This window comes from Passer domesticus, chromosome 1 (assembly GCF_036417665.1).
Source record: "Passer domesticus isolate bPasDom1 chromosome 1, bPasDom1.hap1, whole genome shotgun sequence".
Lineage (NCBI taxonomy): Eukaryota > Metazoa > Chordata > Aves > Passeriformes > Passeridae > Passer > Passer domesticus.
The window spans coordinates 114,103,198-114,123,618 of record NC_087474.1 but is presented as its reverse complement, the minus strand read 5'-3'; the positions used below and the strand labels follow the sequence as shown (position 1 = coordinate 114,123,618).

The following is a 20,421-nucleotide window of genomic DNA, read 5'->3' as shown; positions in this document are numbered from 1 at the left end:
AACTTATCAGCAATCCTATCACCAGAGGTTGTAATGATTCACTGCACTTTCTACTACAGGTTTTTCTACTTTCATGCTATTCTCCTCCCTCAGCTCAGGTTTCCACTGTCTCAGGGTGACATGGTTTCATAATGTATTTTACAGCAGTCCTGGCTTGAAGTATGCTCCACATACACACACACCACCTCCACCTCCTCCTCTCCAGACTCCTAACCCTGGCTCAGCTAAACCCATTCACCTGCCTCCTGTTAGAGCCTCAAACAGCTGAAGGAACAGCTCAGATTTAAAGACACCTCCCATAGCAAAGTTTTCTTTCAAGACTGTGTAGTCCGAAATGCATTTTACAACCTTACAGAAGAAAAGCCACATTTTACTAAATCCCTTTCTTGTCCTGTTGACTACCACCTCTGCTCAAAAAAAGCTCCCACAAAGTGGTCCCGACACAGCATTTGAAAGGTCATCCCCTTCTGCTGGATTATTTCTCATATGGAATAGTACTCCAAGCCTGCCCACTGTGAAGCCAAAGAAACATTTGTACCAACATAGTGCAAGAAGTAACACAGGAGCAGGACAGCGCTATTTTTGGCAACCATAAGATCGTAAGTGCACGTCAGCACACAACTTCAAGCCAAATCAGCTCCCTGATCTGATTCACAGCATACTCACTGTGCAGTACAGAGAGAACCACTGGAAGAATGAAGAAGGAAGTATCTATCTTTCAGGAACAAGCAACAGGAAGAGATTATTACCTTAGACTGGTACTATTGAGCACACTGTACTTTGAATTTAGAGTTTCAGACAAAATTCGTATCTGACCAATGGTCTAGTTTGCAAAAGTTTAAGTAGCAGGTTGTTTCCTTTTTTTTGCTTCTCAGATTTTCAAGCATCTCTTGCTTTCAAAAAATCAATTTCAATACACAAATTGTAATCAAAGAAACAATGAGGTATATACATTTACATGGAATTCACAAGAATGTATTGCACAACACTTCGTCTTCAGTGAATAATTATGAAAACAACGAGAAAAGAAAAAAATATTACTTCAGCCAGAAAGCAACAGAAGTTACAGGGTAAGCAGTTACCAAGCACAGGATAAAACCAACACAAAAAGAAGCACCAAGGGAAGTATAAACCTAAGATTAAGTCTGCTCAGGACTTTTCAACTCACTCTCTACCCTACCATACTGAACTTCGTAACTACTAATTACATCAATATGAATTAAATGGTATTTTGACTTATTAAGTTTGTTTGATTTTAGATTGAGATATTTTTACCTTTTTCATCCTTCCTGCTCCCAAGCAAAGATTTTGTCTGCAAAATACAGAGAAAATCTTGAAGTATTTGGGTTTGTTGTATTTGAATGCTAAATTTCAGCTATTCTTTTTTCAAGAAAACATTGCCTATATTCCCCATGAATATGAAAATCCCTCTTCATATTTTTGAATGTGCAGTTATTAGTCTTGCTATGAGCCAATTTTGTAAACATGAAAGATTAATGCAATGAGCTGTTCCCTTGATTTCTTTTTTCTTTTCTTTTAAACAATTCACTTTTTTTAAAGAACACATGCATTTATTTTCTTTAGATGCAATTCTATGCATAAGCATTAGAAACAAAATACTGCAGCATTAGTAAACATAATGGTATGGAATGATATGAATTTACTAATTAAAGTTCTTTCAAATAATTTCTAACTTGATCTGAATAGGGAAATGTGGGGCTACAAATGGGCACTGACTTCTTATTTATAAAATAACTGTATGATTTGCAATTGAAAACTTAGATCAAGGCTGCTCAGACCTTGGGTTAATTGATATGTTAGTCACGGCATTTTTCAGTGATCAAGAAACCAGGTTACACAACCTGCCATGGCAGCGCAGGATATTTATTGTTCTATATCTGCGTGAAGTCCCTGCCTTGTTACTAGCAGGGCTGCCTTTTTTTTTTTCCCCTCTCCCACTCCTCCCCCCCCCCGCCCCAAACGTTTCTAAGTATAGTGACAACCTCATCAGGGTTTACTAGTAGCAGCGCAAGCTCAGTGAAAACCTGGGAAATCTAACTGGAAACATGAGAGAGAGCTTTATTTGGCAGTGCTAAAAAAACCTGGGGACAAATGGCTAAGCGGCGGTGGAAGTGCAGGCTGCACAATCAATAGGCAGAGAGGCGGATAGAGGCTCCCTTCGCTGCCGGATCGACAATCGACAGCTGAGAGACTATTTTTTGCAATGGTTGACTAAATATGGTCAGGGAAGAGAGAGGCACAAGAGAGCCTGTTTGCCTGGGAGTGCATGTTTCAAATGCTTAGCTGCCTATAAAGCCGTAACAGTTTTGCTCGTGCCCTCTAAGTGGGAAATACGGTTGGTGACTTCTGTAGTGTGTGTGCGGGAGCCCTGACCTCGCGAGCAGACTTGACCTCTGAAGATGGAAAGTAGCTTCAACACAGACCTGCCTACAGTTAAGCCTGGAAACATAACCTCAAGCAAGAAAAGATGCAGTGCAATATCTAAGGAACTAGAAGAAACCAATATTTGCCGGGGGAGGGGGGAGACGATCGCTATTTTTTTGGTGCCTTTTTCTAATTTTTTTTTTGGAAGCAACTCCAACTTTTGGGGGCTTGGTTTTGGTCTTTTGTTGGGTTTTTATTTTTCTTTTTGCCTGTGATTATCTTCATCTGACAGTGGGCTAAGCTCACCTTCCCTTGGCTTCCTAGCATCTATCCTTGGAGTCTTAACTCTCAGTCCAGCAGACATAAGGTATAATTTCTATACAACATCATCCATATTTTAGCATTCAAAAGAAAGGAAGAAGGTGCCAATTAGGCACCCATCTTCATGCCTTTTTTTTTCTTTTAAGTTTTATCTATTTAAGGTGGTGAGGTACTGTATGCACCGACATTCGCCCCCCCTTGCCTCCCCCTCCCATGTAACGAAGAGCTGATTCAGCGAATAGAGTGAGAGCACTCAGGATGAGATGGCTGCTGCTGATGTGTCTCTAGGTCATTACCTCTCTTCCAACTGCAAATGCTGCATGATACTAAGCTTACAGGTAACAGAACATCAGGAGACCTGCATTATTCTGCACGTTTAAAGGATGCCTATGACTTTCTGCATGTATATCTTATTTACTAGACTGTTTTTTTAATTGTTGTATTAATCCCTCTACTCTGGGAACAGCTTAATTTTGAGTGTGCTAAAGTACCAAGCATTTGTAGTGTAAAGAGCAGGTTGAAAGAAAACAACTGTTAGTCCAAATTTCATAGCAAAAAAAAAAAAAAAAAAAAGAAAAAACCAAAAAAACCAAATCCCAACTTGCTTAGCAGAGAGAATTCTTTTCAAAGAAGATAAACTAATAAATTGCAATGCCATTAACTGGTTGCTCATTTCAGTGAAATATATTCTTATCTTCCTATGCACAACCTTGAAAAAGAAAACCTAATAAACAGTGTGGTAGTGTAATGCTGAGTTCTCAAATAGGTCTCGGCAACATTTTCAAGGTGCTTTATATCAGACGTACATGAAAACAGCCTACTTAAAAACTAGAATGTGACTGCTGTGATTCTAATGCTGCATTGCTGATTCTCCTTGTACTACTGTGCTAGCTACTGCTACACTCTGATTTGCTCTCTATCAGCTGCACTAGGTTTTTGTCATGAGCTGCAGAAATTCTTACTTCCTCTGCTCTCAGCTTTCCTTACAACTATTACAGTTACTAATTATTCAGCTTATTTCAAATTAACCTTTTAATGCTATAGAGACAAAGCTTAGTCTTTACTGTAACCCAAACCAACTCCTGAAATACATATTAAGCAACCATGAGCTATATCTGACAGTCCCTCAGAAGTCAAAGCTGTACTGCACATCAAATATTTAACCACCATTCCAAACCAAGTTGCACAAAATCTTACGAAACAGGGTTAAACTTGGGCTTTGTTTCTATGAGGGTTTTTTGTTTGGTTTGGATTAATTTTTTTAGTTAATTATTTTAGCTCTCATAAATATTTCAAGGGTGGACAAGACTTTGGCTGAAGCAGGTGAGTGCCAGTTTAAAAAAAAAAAAACAAGAAAAGCTGCTTGCAGAAGTGTTGAATAGGTATTAGCTTTCACATGTGACCTTCGGCCTAATAATCCAAATCCTGTCACAGCAGTTAGAGGTTGTTTTCTTAATTCAATGTCATCATCTTTAGGATAAGCAGGATCACTGGTGACATGAGTCTGTGTTTGGGTTGGGGTTTTTGTGGGTTTTTTTGGTTTGCTTTGCTTTATTTTTTGTTTTGTTTTTTTAAATTACTCCAAAATACAGAATAAATATATATAAATCTGCAAAGAGTTTGCAGAATAATGGCTGGGATACAAAAAAGCATAGAAGAGGGATTTGGGGTAAGAAAATAAGTTTATAGCTGCTATTTTATTTCAGTCTATGCTTCCCTTTAGGACACTAGATGCAAACTGTACCCCAGCATGAAAATCTGCTAGAAGACCTGGGAGGAAGCTGAAGTTTTTACAGTGGACTACAACTATGAATTTTAAGAAAAGACATTGCAAACCTACCAGTGATTCAACTCTCTACTTAAACACGGTCACTTAGAAGAGCAAGAGGCTGCAAAAATATGGAAAAGCACTTCTAACATCAGTGCCATCCCAAAACAATGAACTATGCCCAGCTTTAAGACACTGTGCAGGTAAATTGCATTGCAAAGTTCAGTTAGCATAGTAAGTTTATTTTCTATCATCAGTTTATCAGAACTGTTGTCCTTCCAAAGAACTGTCAGCCAGTTTCACCTAATGAAAGCAAGAAAAAGCAGCAAAATACTTTTTAGGTTCATCTGACAGGCAGTCAAGCAACTCTGTGTGTACCTGCTCAGAGCACATACTTCTTTATGTACCCATATGAACATACAATGCTATGGAATGTAAAGAAGTATGTATTTTTGGCAGGCAAGGAACGACCAGTAAGAGGAAACTAAACAGCTGCTGGAAGAAACAGGTTTCCCTCTTGTTTGAATGACATTCATGTGACAAATTGGCTTGCTAAGGGTCAGCTGGTATTGCCAAAATAACTCATACTTGTTAGTAACAAATCACAAAACATTACATTAAGTGACTATAGAAGTGGGTAGGAAGAATTGTTAACAGCTGATAAGCAGAATATTAGTTGCAAACAGAAATTAAAGCAAGGCTGGAAATGAAACCTTGAAATGCACCAATTAAGACTGCAGCATAGCTGCAAAATTCATCATTACCCGTACTCCTCACTTCATAGATCTTAAACTAAACTTAAAAGCCTAGTTATCAAAATGCATCTCATAAAAACAAGCCACTGTTCTAGTAATCACAGCCTGTTCTGTGTACTTCAGATGGTAGTACTTAAATTTGCATCTACCATAGAACATTTAATCCACAGGTTGCAACTGAGACAAGTATTAACAGCTAAGAAATTACAGTGTGAGCTACAAAAAAATGACAGCCAAAATAATTGAGTATAACTTCTGCAATTTAATAAGACTTAAGTTAGAATTTTCTCCTAATCAGCACTTATTATGCTCACTGAGCTCTTTGATACAAAGTGCAGTGTCAGGTTTATGCACAGAAAGTGACAATACAGAGATTTCTAGGCCAGAGCTGCTAGTCAGCGGATTAAAGCTATTGACAGATTCCTAAATGAAAACAAAAATAACAACTACAGCCTAAAAGGTAAGTTATCTTAAATACTATTTTCAAATTAGCTGAATTTATTTTAAATCCAAATTTAAGAAAATTTGCCATAAAAAATTTTTAAGAGCTACATGAGAAATAGTCCCTCAATATTTCAAGTTCTAAAAGTGGCATTAGTTACAATACACTGATGCATACCATCCCTAAGTAAAGATATTCAACATCAAATCCAGGAACTAGGGAGAAATGTGAGGAAAGAACTCCCCACTCATCAATCCAGCCATTTCTATTCATGACAGCAGCCTTCTAAAAGCAGTTATTAAATAGGATATGTCCATGATAAGTAGGCACATTTGGCCTAGATTAAAGATTCTAACTGTAGCCCTTTGCTTACTAAAATGTCTGTGAGGAAAAAAACTACAACCAAAACAAGAAAAATAAACAAAGGTAATATACAATTTTTAGATGGAAGACATTTTTAAATACTCACATAATTCTCCAACAGCTAATAATATACACAGCCTGATACTTTTTAACATTGAAGCTAAGTATTAATATATATACAAGCAGAAATATTACCTTATCTACTTAAGAAAGCAAAGTTTCAGTATTTTTTTAAAAGCTCTCTTATGAGCAGATATTTTGACACAAAGACTACAGTATCTTAACATCTAAATTAAAGCCTGGTTTATAGTGGGAAACAAATCAAATTGCAGTAGCTTTTCTGAATAAAGCAAGGCTACTAAACTCAATCATGCTCACAGAAGCAATTTGGTATAACTAGCAGTTTCACTGAGGGGTTAATTGCTAAGCATTTTCTTCTTTTCCTGATGAGTTCCTGTGCTCAGCGTCAATTGATTTAGCTTCCACTATAAAATGGGACAGATTTTTTTTAACAGTTTTAATTTATCCGAATGGTTTTTGGTAACAATTTATCATATTGTGTTCTCCCTTGTATAACATTGCAATGTTATTCTGACACAAAATGACAGTTCAGAGTGATACAAAAGTTAAAATTATATGTTGACATTGCTTCCTGCTAGTTCATGTTAGCATATCTCTAAGAATACATACCCAGTCACTCTAAAATGTCACATCCATCACTTAGATCAGCTGTTCAATTTTAACCGAGCACACGTTGAACTTTGGGCATCTGCTGACACAGTTGTAACTCAAACATTTCAACTGTGTGACTGACAGGGATAACAGATGCTGACATTATCAAATGCTACACGGCTTTTTTTCCACAGCCGTTTTTTGTCCCGATATGGCCAGTACATGAAACTGTATTGCCATCCAAAAGCGCACTTGAGCAGCTGTATCTGTAAAACAGTTCCTCTATAACTGGTAAAAATAGAAACTCATTTTATAGCCATCTTGATGCTTAAGTCCAAGTGACACACCTGCCACATTTCTATTAGGATACATAATGTTGGGGAATATATTTACATAAATCTTCTCACCATCATCAGACTATGCAACAAACACGTCGACTATCCTTGATACATTAATTACTAGAGAATGGTTAGAACTAAGGTTGTCCCCTGATTTTCACTGCAGTCAAAACTCAGAAAGAATTCAGTATGACATAAAAAAAAGCTATGTGAGCTTGCACAATTTTGTATTAAGGGCTTCAGTTTAAAAGAAATTAGATGCAGCCCCAGATAAATCTTTAAAAGCTGTGTTTTTCTGGCATTAAATGTTTTTACATATGCTATCAAGGTAAAAAAATTAAATTTATCCTGCTATATTATATAATCATTCCTAAAAAGTTAATAGGAACCAGAGATATAGCAATGGAATTGAAAGCACTTGGCATTTATATTTGTGCTAACCAACTACAGCATAAAAGCAGCTGCAAAAGGGAACCTGCCAGAAAATGCATGAGGGGAAGGGGGGAAAGAGGGTGACAAGGAAACTGAAACATTCTTCCCCAGTAAATTTCAACATAAAGAAGTAAGGGAGCTCTATCTATTTCTGATAGAAACTTTAAGACTACAGCTTCTAACCCATTCTAAAACTTGATTACACTAGACAGGAAAAAGTTTAAACTGTAACTATGATTTGATTTGAAACTCATCCAAAGATCCTCAAGGAAATACTCAAGGACAGAACAAATCTGTACAGGCCTTTCTGGTATACATCTTCTAATTGTGCCATCTCCAAATTAGGAAAGAGTTAAAATTTTGCATTGACAAGAAAAATTGTGTAACACAGAAGAAAGCCGCGTGTTCTTTGTGCACTGCTCATGTGCTTTAAAATGTGTTACTGAATTATAAGCTTCTGCACTCCAATGCTTTGCTAAAGCTGGTAAAATGGAACCAAATCACCTCTTCAATGGATTTGGTCCCCTTCAACCAGCTGTAGCTATGCATTGATCACTACAGGATTTCTCATGTTGTTAAAACTGGACACGAAACCTGCTCAGAGCAATAATATAGTCCTCTCTTCAGTCCAGCTCAACTTCTAGGCAGCCTGAAGATGGAAGGTAACCAGGAGTGTAGCAAATTCTGTATTCCAAAATTTCAAGTTTGTATTTGTAAACAAATAGCTACTGGTACTTAACATTTTGTCCATATGCAGTAAAAATCATCTCTAACATTTATAAAGAAGATAGGTAAGCAGTGAAATAAACACTTCCCAATGATTTATTGTCTCTTGTATTCTTCCTCAAGTCTGGAGCCCTTTCTAGCAGAACTGACAAAAAAAACCCTAAAACCAAAAAGAAACAATCATGAACAGTAGTGGCAGGGCAGGTTTACTTTCTGGGCACCCTTCTCCCCTTTTTTATTGTTGTACAGGGAAGGAAACTCCACAGGGCAGGAACCGTATTTGCCATTTTGTATCTGTCAGGCACATTATTTACTACTTAAAGATAATAAATTTGTTACTGACCTCAACAGCTACAGGCTAATCTGCCACCTAATAATAGGTCTGCTCATGGAGATTATACTCTTCCTCCAAACCAACTTGAACAAAGTATTCTTCCAAAGCATTTTCTAACATAATACTTTAATAAGAGGTTTTAAAAACAGACTCTCTGCACTCAGCTTCAACTCAGCTTAACCTACATTTACTGTCAGAACTGCAAATACAAAAGCAAAAAAACCACTTTGACTGGTTTAGAAAATAATTGTACCACTCTCATTTCCTCAGAACTTGTCTCTCTGAGACCTCCATGACAACAGAGCCCATGAGTCCTGCAGACACTTCCTGAAGACACTCATTAACACTACGTAGAAGTGAGAAACCCCAGCTCTCAATTAAATTGCTACAGTTAGAAATTTCACTGCCAACCCGTTCAAACCATCTGCAAATCTAAAAAAAAATTGAGATCTCCTAAATAATAAGAAAACCATGGGGAAAAATTACAATTCTATTTTAATCCACATTCTCCTGCTTGCCAGTTTACGAACATAAAGATGACATACTTATTGCTATAGGAGAGCAATACCTAAAATCTGTATCTTACTCCAGGACTTTAATTTTTTGATTTCAAGTCCAGCAGAATTTATTGCTCCGAAGAACTAATCATACACATGTGTGAAGTCAGGTCAGCTCCAAGAGCAGCCTCTATTTAAGATGCTAGCTGCAGAGTGAATAAAGCTCTCTTCACAAGATACAATGCAAATCTAAAACTAACTGGGGCAACGGATATAAAATACGCCTACACTTCACAGTCATGTCTTCAGCTCAAAATCTGAAGTCACAGGTATGCGAATAGATCAAACATAAGCAAGAGATGATAACATGGCAAAAATAACCAATCTGTACAGTATTTTCAAATTTTACTCTCCTTTTTTCTGTCTGAAAAAAATATCTTATTAACAGTGAAGAGGCAAAGTCTGCCAAGCTTTGAGGCTTACAGTACTTTGAAAAAGTCCAAAATAAATGCACTTTTAATATGACTGACTCAGTTAAAAATCACGAACAAGAAACCAAGTATTAAATAAAACTTTAACTTCCCCATACTTAGAGCTAAAAAGAAATTTTAAATTATCTCCCATGCACAAGTTTAAAGATACCTACAGCATAAACTAACATTCATTCTACATTTCAACATTTTACATCAGCACCAAAACCAAAAGTTCTTTCTGTACCAATTCACAAGGTACAAAGAGAAGCAAAACATGAAAAGGAGAAATATTCTACTAAGAATAGGATGCTCTCTGAAACACACTGTACCTTGACTTGTGGAAAACACAGCCAAACTGCCATGGAAGACTCCAAGGCAGTGGAGTCAGATACTTTCTCAGCAGATGAAGTGCTGAGAAAATCTAAGCTATTTGACATAAATTGCTATCTTTATTATAATATTTATCCAATATTCAAACATTCAAAATGGAACGTATTTGTTTTCATATGAAAAATTAAAAACTTTGGAATGTTCTTCTCAGCATAATTTGTAGGTTCTTTCTTGGGACATTTATCTCCCTATTATTTATAAAGGTCAGAACTCAAGAAACAAGAGGTTTTGCTCTGAAAAAGAAAAAATTGTTTCCAAATACCTATTTGACATCAAATAGAAAAAATACTACAGAAATCCACCTCCATTTATTGTGGTACTCATGCACTTAACACATGCATTTATTTTATTATCCCCAACAAGGACAATGTATGTGAACTTCGTTAATTCTTACACACATAGCACATTTTTAATTTTAGAATTATAACTATGCACACAAATGCATATATATTTATATACACATATGAATAAGTGTTTAACTTTTATGAAATATAGAAATTACATAATATATCTATATATTTGAATATAAGGAGAATTTAATGCATTGTATTAATATTATGCACCACATCCTGAAGCCACAAAAACTCCAGTTTTGGTGGAGCAGGGAAGCTTCGATGAGGAAAGATAGGCCTTAAAGTAAGGTTTCAAGCAGAACCTATTACATACTGTCTGTGACCCACAGTCGTAACAAGTTGAAGATGAGAGGGTTATTTTTAACAGCGTTTTAAATAGCTTGTGCTTAGTGCATTTAACAGATCAGTAATAGACGTTGTTCTAGATCAGATTAGAAAAACAAAGTGGCAAATATAAAAACTTTGGTTTCATTCAGAAACAGGCAAGTGGCAGAATACAAAATCAGCAGTGAAACACAGGAGGATCACTGAAGTCTTGAGGAATAGAAAACTCAACTCCTAGATGAATGAAACTATTATGACAATTTTTAGCTAGGGGGAGAAATCAAAAGAGATTTATTTTGGTTTCATTTTCAATTATTTCTTCCCAGGCTCATGGGTAAAATATCTAATGCTGTGAGCATTGTAGATATTTTAGATGAAACTACTATATGTATCTATAATGTAGATATTTAAGATGAAACTACTCCTTCTGTGATGGGAGACAAAATTACTTTTCTGCATGCTTGAGCAGTGCTCAGATGGAACTGCAACCAAAAAATATTAAATATCTGTTTTAGATATAAGTGAAGGAGGGAGGGAACCCACACAGCATTCAAATCCCTAATAACCGAAACATTTTCCAACATTTCCAACAAAAACTTTTGTGAAGGAGGAAGGATTCTGGTGCTATACTTCACATTCTACCAACCATCAAACTGATCCAGGCTGAACTACAACTTGGATCCCACCATCAAATGAATCGTCTGTCGCTTCTAAAATATTTACCCACAGAACAATCTCCAGCATGTGCCTATGAAAAACATTTTTCCACCCATACACCTCTTCTCTGCATCTTGAGATTATGGTCACACAAACCAGCTACCACAAGAGCCAAGGAAAAGCATTGCAAAAAAAAAAAAAAAAAACCAAAAACAAACCCTACCAGGGTTACTGAGACAGGAAACAGTGCTGCTGGCTATACTGGCTAATGCTGTTATAGAAGTAGGAAGAATTCACTTTAGAGGGAGAAGTTACCAAACGAGACTTGGAAGAATTGTCTTCTGAATACCAAAAATAAGCTCCCTTCACTTGGTCCTTGACATGTTCTCATAAAGACCTTTTATGAGTACTGTAGAAAATAGTAAACATTTATTCGTCCTATCAACACTTCCAGCCACTACCTTTACCTCATGAAGTGATTCCATTCCACAAACATAGATAATTAATTATGTTTACTTTTTAACCATCAATCTTGATAGCTATGTTCTAAGAGATTAACCTAGATTTTAATCCCACATAATAATGAGTGGAATTTATACAAATTTACAGCCTTATTTCTCCAACTTCTCTCAACTGAAAAGCCAAATTTTAAACAACGAAACACAGACATTTCTTCTTATGTGTAAGCTATACTAAATACTCCACCTGAGGATAAAGTATTATTGAAGTCTTGTTGGCATGACAGCCTTGAAAAATACCATTTATCCACAATGTAATAAGGAACCACCAACACAACTTTCCTTTAAAGTTCTATCTATGCAGGATTTTTCAAAAGCCCCCTTAACTGGAAATTGAATGTAGACGTAAAGTACAGTTATAAAACATACTACCTTAAAACAATTTTTTTCAGTTGTGCTGCTATATAAAAGCTGAAGTACAAAATTCCTTCTAGATATACTTCTCTGAAAATATCATTAACTGTTTCAAATACAAATATAATCTAATGCAATAATCCTAAGAGTGCTTTAGAACTGTATGGTTTACTTAATAATTATCTACAAATAAGTATTTCTAAAAATCTCAAATTCCTTTATCAATTCCAATACTCAGGAAATATAGCAGTATTTACTGTTTTTATTCTATGTCAAGATTCCATCTTAAAGATCTTGCTAATTTACTTATCAAACCTTTTATTGGCAAAATTTTATAGCCATGACAGGAGATTTCTCAGGAATTTGGAGTTATCTGGATACAGGTATTCCAAACATCAGAAAGATGCATAGCTAAGCAACATCAACATTTAAGAAATACAACTACATGCAGATTCAAGGATCTTCAGAAAGAATACCATAGTTCTACCCTCATGTGTACTTGTTTTCCTTTTACATACAATAAAAAATAATCTTTAAAAAGAAATCTGTACCTAGGGTTTCCTCTTAGTGCAGCATGATGAAGAGCATTAAACCCGTTGTTGTTGGTGATAGTAACATCTGCTCCAGCTTCTAGGAGTACAGCAAGGATATCATCACGCTTTTTACTTATTGCATCGTGAAGTGGAGTGTCTCCTTCAGAATCCTAAAACCAAAACCAGCTTACATCAATTTGTGCATGCATCCACATTATAAAGATGTTAAAGTATCACTAGGAAAACTGACTGCAGAAACACAGAACAGCTCTTCAAGACCTGAGTGCTACTACACTGCAGAGCTCAGAGCAAGCTGCTTCTCATCTTGCTCCAGTGGGAATCCCCACCCTGAGCTCCACCATAGCACTGACGCACTACTGCCAGAACTGTGCTTTGTACCCCACTGGACTGAAGACACTGTGGTAGATAAAGACTTCTCTATGCTCCTCATCCAGATGGAGTTGCATGCCCAAATGACAATTTATGAATAACAGGACAGCAACAAAAACTAATGTGACAGAGGGAAGACCAGACAGGCAGAAGGAGGCATGGAATTTTGAGTAATAAATGCTAAGTTTAGCCAGAAATTAACCCTGTAGAAGACAAAATGACAGTCTGAAATTAAAGCATAGGGAAAACAAAATAAAATGTAGTCCAGGTACTAAAAGTAGGGATATCTGTTGTTTTAACTGAAGCATATAATTTTCCATGAAGCAAAAGCCAATGCCACAAAGCAATATTAAACTTTTAACTTGTTATGGCTAACACAAGATTGTATTACACAAGGTGCATGACAATACTTGACAGCACAATTGAATAGGCAAAGAATTTATACTTTTAGCTTAATATTTTATTTTTCAAGTATCCCAAATAAGGAAAAAATACTTTTTACTCCTAGAAGCATTTTGTACATTACTTACTCAAGGACTCAAATGGGTTGACTGAAGAGAAATGCCCTAGACTAACAGCGAGAAAACATATCCATTTAAACTTATTTGCAGCTACATAGGCAAAATCTCCAGATTTATGCTTCCAGTAAAATTCTTGCACTATATAAGTCAGGAAGTCTCTTGTCACCAACACTGACTCAACTGCAAGCTAACACAGAACTGAACATTTCAGCAATGTACTAGTACGAAAACAGATCTCTACAGTGAGAATCAAAACCTGCCAAACAAAAAGTGCCAGAATATGGCACTTGAACCAGTGTGAATCAATTAGCCAGAACTAAATGATGTAGATTTTATTTGGTCTAAATGATCATATTTCCTGTTTACAAACTAACGTATGTTTCTGTTTACACAGTGAAGTGGCCACAGTAGTAGGGTGCTGGCCAGTTAAATCCCAGTCGTGCCTCATTCTTACTCCCCTGTGCTTTCATTGACAAAATTAATCACTTACTCATATTTGCACATCACAGTTCCTCAGCACACATGCTGAATCTGAAAGTTCATTTTTTTCAATGGCCAATTATATTTTCCAGATGGAGCATCCTTGCACCATTCTACTGACTTCAACTGAAACAAAATTCTGTAACTTAAACTCGGGCAAATCCACTTTGGCTACCCACAGTTCCTATGTGACTTAAATCACCCTTCACTGGTCTCAGCATATCAGACTCCTTATTATACCTACTGTTCAACAAACACTAAACAGGATCTGGATGGATATAACAGCTCAACCTCAGCAAGATCAAGAGAGAACCTTCCCGTAGAAGGAGATAAATAAACAATCACTATGCTAATTAATTTCAAAAAAGTTTTTGCCCATTTCTCTTATGTGGATATACAGCCTACAAAAAACCATTGACATGGCAAAGCAAGGAGGCAATGTCTTGTTATTGCATATCTTGATTTGCCCAGGCCACTACAGCTTTTTCTGATGCCAGTCTCTTGACATATACCATTCTCATTTGGTTTTCCCAATACAGCTGCTATCAGATAAGCAGGTATCCACACTGCTGAACACAGCTGCATTCAGCAGTGTGGATACCTGCTTATCTGATAGCATATTTCCACTTTACCTTCTAAACAGGACATTGCACTTACGCCACTGCTTCCATCACCTTCATTACAGATGACATTCCCTATGAAATTATGGTACTTGAGATCCTACACGAGTGCTTTCTAGATAAAAAGCTGAATATCTGAAAGTGAATTGGATTAAATAGTTCTATCAATGATAAATCTATTTTGGGGAAAAAATAAAAGGCTTCTTTCAATAAAACATTCTACAGTATTGTTGGCCTGCTAAACTGTAGCTTGCAGAAGGAGCACAGAGTTGTGGGTTCAATATAGGAAAGTCAACAATTAGAAACAACTACAGACTGTGAAAATACCAATTGGCATCAACTACAGAATAAACCAGGTGTCTATCTAGCTGTCAAGAAAACAAACAGACTTAACAGTATTTTTGTTACACTTGATCACATGGCCAGGTAAAGGTTGAGACAGACAACTTTACAATCCCTGCTCCTTTCAGTCCCATTTACCGTAATTTTTCTATCACCTACATGCAGCAAATCACACAATTCAGTAGCTGAAAAGTGACCCTACATTAAAATTTACTTTACCTGGAGACTGGGGTGGCAGCCAAAGTCCAGCAAAGTCTTGACAACTTGCAGATGACCTTTGTTGACAGCAATATGGAGTGGAGTCTGCCTGCGCTTGTTGCGAGCATTCAAATCTGCGCTGCCTCGGTGCAAAACCTCAATCACAGCGCCCTCGTCACCGAAGGCTGCATGATGGACAGCCCTGTCTCCATCCTTGTCCTGAAGTGGAAACATTCATTTAACCTGGTATATTTCACATTTCCTTTGCATTTAAACAAGAAGATTACTTCAACTAACAACTGCCCATATTTGTTGTAATGATAAAAATGAGACTACCATGACACCATTAAAATACCTAATTAAATAATTGCTCAAACTGCAGCAACAGAGGATGAAGAATCACTTCATATATAAACACACATGCTCTACAACATATGATATTCCACAGCATATAACTACTGCCCTGAGTCTTTGTGTGGTTTGTTCATCAAACTCAAATGGCTTCAGTTGGGTTCCTACTACAAAACAACTACTGTCAAGAATATATCTAAAACAAAAGAACCAAAAACCCCACAGATGAAATCCAATGCCCAAACAGTATTACACTTAATATCCCAGGCTAGTTCTTCCTGTAACCTGGGAAGTGTTACAGATTCCAAACCATAGTGCAAGACACAAGTATTTCCTTGTTCACAGAATTAGGTTAGTATTTATTAGGATTTATTATGTGTCTTGGTTTTCACTTAATAAACCTTCTCCAAAGGAAATTTGCGACTGATACTGACATTAACTAGAAGCTCTGATTCTGTGTTGATGATTCACAGTGTTAAAACTCTGATTCAGTTTGTTTCAGTTGCACGCAAATTGAGAATTAAAATGTGAAAGTCAAATTTGCCAATTTAGGCTATTTTAACATTCATAGAAGTTGATGGTACAACATGAAACATTTTAAAATATTAATCAAGTGATTTCAGCATTAATGACAGTATACAAAGGATAGAAGTAAAATGGAAGTTTACAGGATGAAATAACTTCCGTAAGCTACTTTCTAGCTGGGTATTTCTGCATAGTTTAATATAACCATGCATTTGTAGGATTCAATTTTGAAAACAGAGAAACACTGAAAATTGTAAAATAAAATCATGACTGATCAAGGGCTCACTGCCTCTTGTGAGTTAGCTTAGGTTTCTCATCAATTTGCTTCTTCAGCAACATCTTTCTAAATTATTTATTATATATTGAACACTTCTAAAATATTTTGAACTTATGCAAAAATTAATAGCTCTTTGCTCAAACTGTATTTGCACAATGAGACTAGTTACAGCATTTTAAATGGCAGAAGACTGACCCCCTAATTGTCAAATGCATCTTTTTGAAAATATGGATATGGTTTCAAGATAGTCAGGGCTCTACACAGCAGCTTCAACAGCTTTTTGGGAAAGATACTTTTATTCCTTCCAAATCAACTCATGCTACCAAATTGCCTTCTCAGATTGCAGGATTCCTTTTCAGGCTCATCTAACATGAACCAACAGCCAAAAGAAGCCAAAGCTTGCCCATTTGGATGGAGAAAGGATCAGAAAGGGGACCTTCTCTTTATTTTTCATCTGGTTATAAGGATCATTATGAGGCAAACCTTATCAAGAGTGTGGCAGTAGTCCTAAACTGCTACAAGACTTATATTTACAGAGCACTTGGTTTCACAGAGGCATGGTAATTTGTCTTTTTATATTTGCAGTCTGAAAAGTACACCAAGATATTTACAGATGAAACCCCATATAATTATTGAACGTTTGAGTTCTACCATTTTTCAACTTTAAGACAATCACCTGATTTTATTAAGTCTTAATGTACAGAATTCCTACTTTAAGGAGCAGAGGTCAAGATGATGCAGGCCTTTTTTTAGCTCAGCATCAAAACAAATCATCTCAGAAACTAAATCCTACCCAATAGCAATAACTCATCTAGAAAAAGCTAGCAGCTAGTAAATAATCTGTCCTTAAGACTTACATTTACATTTAGATATAGATCTAAATATAAAAAGCACTACATTTCTATACATGCCAACAGTATAATATGTTAATATAATAAGTGACAACGATTAATGTCTTCAGCCTAGATGGTCACATATTCTTACTATGCAATATCTACAGGGTTTTTGAGCTATGCCAATAATCAACTGTTCTCTGACTAAACAGAGGCCACTTGTACTCTATATTAAGACATTAGAGAAAAAACACATGAGGCAACAATGAGGATATTCCCAGAAAATGTCATCATGAATGTATATACTCTGAAGTAATGACCGTAAGCGTAAAAATATCCAACTTAGCTACAAAGCAAGGAAAGTAAGGATTTTTATCCATTGCTTGCTTCCATGCCTCAGACCAGAACAGTGAAGTAAATGGACTACATTTCTGCTCTCTTCTTAATGGGATAGCTCTGCTGACCTTTGTATTTTATAAACAATTATGTTTATAAACATTATATATAGGTGTATATATATAAATATTGATAAACAGCTTACATTTTTAAAGCCTGAAAGATATAATTACTACTCTAATAATGCTATGAAAATTATGAATATTTTAATAACCAAGGCAGTTATATGATCAAGTGGGAATACCACCATCCCTTCAGCACAGAGTTATGTGAAGATGGCTATAAAAGTCAAGTAAAATCCCTGACAACTTTTTTATGCTAGTGTAATGGTGCTTCTGAAGCCTGAGCAAACATTAAATGATTCACAATTCTAGTGCTATCAGATTACCAGGTGTATTGTCTTCAAACTGTTTAAGTAGTGCTTCTACCTGCCTCTTTAATGCTTCTAACCCTCCCTTCAGTCCACCAGATGAACACGGCAGCTCTGAACACCACAGTACAGACAAAAAGTAGTTTAGCCTAATTTTAACAGTATTTACTTTGTACTGCAGTGAAAGCACTGCTTCTAACGTGAAGTTATTTCACAGAAATCAGATCACAGCAAGCACGCATTACATCAATCTAAACCAGCATGAAAGCTTTATAAATTAATGGTGTATCTGTAAATATAAAATAATTTTCATTCCAAGAATTACATTACCTCATTAATGTTTAAACATTCTGTAACTTCTGTATATCAAATACAATATAATGCTAGGCGGCCACGCATGCAAAGTTATTTTTCTGTTATGCAAACAACAACTGGGTGCACAATTAATTTCTCAGCATCCCACTAGTCTTCAGTTTTTATTCTTAATAAATCAAATTTGACAGATCCTTCTTGTGCCTCTTGCCTTGTGCAAAACGAGAAATGGTTGCAATATCAGTGCATTGTGTGCAAATAATTGAGTTAAAATCAATTCAAAATGCAGCTATCACAGTATGCTGATAGATAATTCTCAAGAACAATTATTCCCAAACACCTAAACAAGAGGTTTAAACCTAAACCCAAACCTCCATTTTTAGTGAGGTTTAAAAAAAAGGCACTGAAAAAGACACAGTGGCAGTTTCTACCCAAAGACACTACTATCACCTTCTGCTTAAATTTGTTTTAGTTAAGAATTGAAAGATTTTTCCTAACTGAACTTTGTATATATAAGAAGCATAGCAAGCATCTGAAGTTGGAGATGAAGCATCAAAAAACATCTTTTTCCCCTCAATGCCACAGGCAGAGTTCTCATTGCATGCTACTTTGAAATGAAACCAAAGGAAAGAAAAGGGGCTTCATTGCATGCTGGCTTACATAGCTCTATCATGTTAGTTATTATATTTCATTTAACAAGAAGTGTTAGAGCACTAAATATTGACCCTTTATAATATTGTTAGTAGGAGTCTAATTTAGGTACAGTGTCACAGTAATAAAAGCAGTTTTTCACTCTGGTACTCAAAAAGAAGGCAAGTCAAGTAGAATTGTCATGCATGTAACTAAGTTTAAGGACACACAAAGCATATTTTGAAATTTTTAGGTTACCTCTGCTTCTACATCCACGTTCTGTTTCAGAAGCAACTTCAAAATGTCGACATGGCCATTCTGGCTTGCAGCTTGCATAGCTGTGTGTCCAGCACATTGCCCATTCACCTGGAATGCCAACACTTGCAGGTGAGTTTCAAGACACACACACTCACCTGTGAGGCTGTTTAGCAGTAGAAAACTTAAAGCAACAGCACACATAACACAGAATCAAATGAACTATTTTGACATGCCTTCTTAGCATATACAGTTTGCCTTAGAGCCTCTATATTTCATTTCTATATTAGCTAGACTGAAGGAAAGAGGAACAAGTGGATTTAAAACAATGATACTTGAATTAAAAACATTCATTTTTGGGTGACTCCTGTAAAGGAAACATTTTTGAGAACAAGTCTCAGATTTATACCTGTCCTCTGCTCAATGGTACATGTAACTTCCTTGCCAAATTTATGGCAACAACAGGAGGGAATCTGAACAAAAACCCATGTTTTGTAAAATCTTAAGTTAAAAATCAGCGCTCAGAACCAAAGAAATTCAGATTCTTCCACAGCATTACCACTGCTGGAGTGAGAAAGATGGTAACTTCAAAATACGTTCTCTAAAATGACTTCTCTAATTACTAAGCACTTTTAGACTTTTCAGTATTAGACAAGTTGCTAAAAGAAATGTCATAGAGAACAGATTAGATTATCTGCCTCATGAGTTAACAAAACAAACTCACAACAGCAGCAAAAACATCCTGAAAAATCTACCCTCCTTCCTCCATCCCCCTTGAAAAAAGAAGAATTTGAACACCCTTCAGTAATTGTGAAGGTCTGATTCTCTGCACCAACTCCAGCAGCCAGAGGTTGAAAAGTATCTTAATTCATAGCAGACAAAAGACTACAAAATCTGTCCAGCAAGAAAGTATGTACAGCTCTGTGTTCACACAGACCACACACATTTCACAGAACAACAAATGGAAGAAGAGACACTGGAACTAGCTGTATTACTTCTAAGAAGACACACTACCAACTGGCAAGGAACATTCAGAACAGCTGCACTTCCTTTAATACTAGAGGCCCCCCAAAAGAGATATTCCCAAAACAGAACACTCACATCTACATCTGGCCTCTTCAGCAAGTCTTCCACTTTAGCAACATCGCCATTGGCAGCAGCTTTAACCAATTCTTCATTGAGATCTCCAGACTCTTGGGTTTCAAATAATTTTTTCAATAGCTGGGACAATCTCTCTGTAATTGTTAAGCAAAGGACAACTAAGATTACAATTCTAATTACACAAG

At 36.2% G+C, this 20,421-nt stretch overlaps 1 protein-coding gene and 1 long non-coding RNA gene across 5 annotated transcripts in view; one reads left to right on the top strand and one right to left on the bottom strand.

The window, feature by feature from the left end:
- MIB1 (MIB E3 ubiquitin protein ligase 1) overlaps nt 1-20,421 on the bottom strand; it is a 77,151-nt gene that overhangs the window by 31,095 nt on the left and 25,635 nt on the right. For all 4 annotated transcript variants that reach the window (XM_064435018.1, XM_064435028.1, XM_064435035.1 and 1 more), the window contains exons 9-12: nt 20,237-20,370; nt 19,139-19,246; nt 15,208-15,405; nt 12,654-12,805 (exon numbers count right to left, since the gene is read on the bottom strand). In XM_064435018.1, coding sequence (XP_064291088.1) covers nt 12,654-12,805; nt 15,208-15,405; nt 19,139-19,246; nt 20,237-20,370 — 592 coding nt within the window. The remainder of the gene's footprint in view (nt 1-12,653; nt 12,806-15,207; nt 15,406-19,138; nt 19,247-20,236; nt 20,371-20,421) is intronic.
- On the top strand, nt 2,019-8,407 carry LOC135309140 (uncharacterized). The gene is made up of 3 exons (XR_010369458.1): nt 2,019-2,752; nt 2,853-3,044; nt 4,430-8,407. It is a non-coding gene; the product is annotated as an uncharacterized LOC135309140 (long non-coding RNA).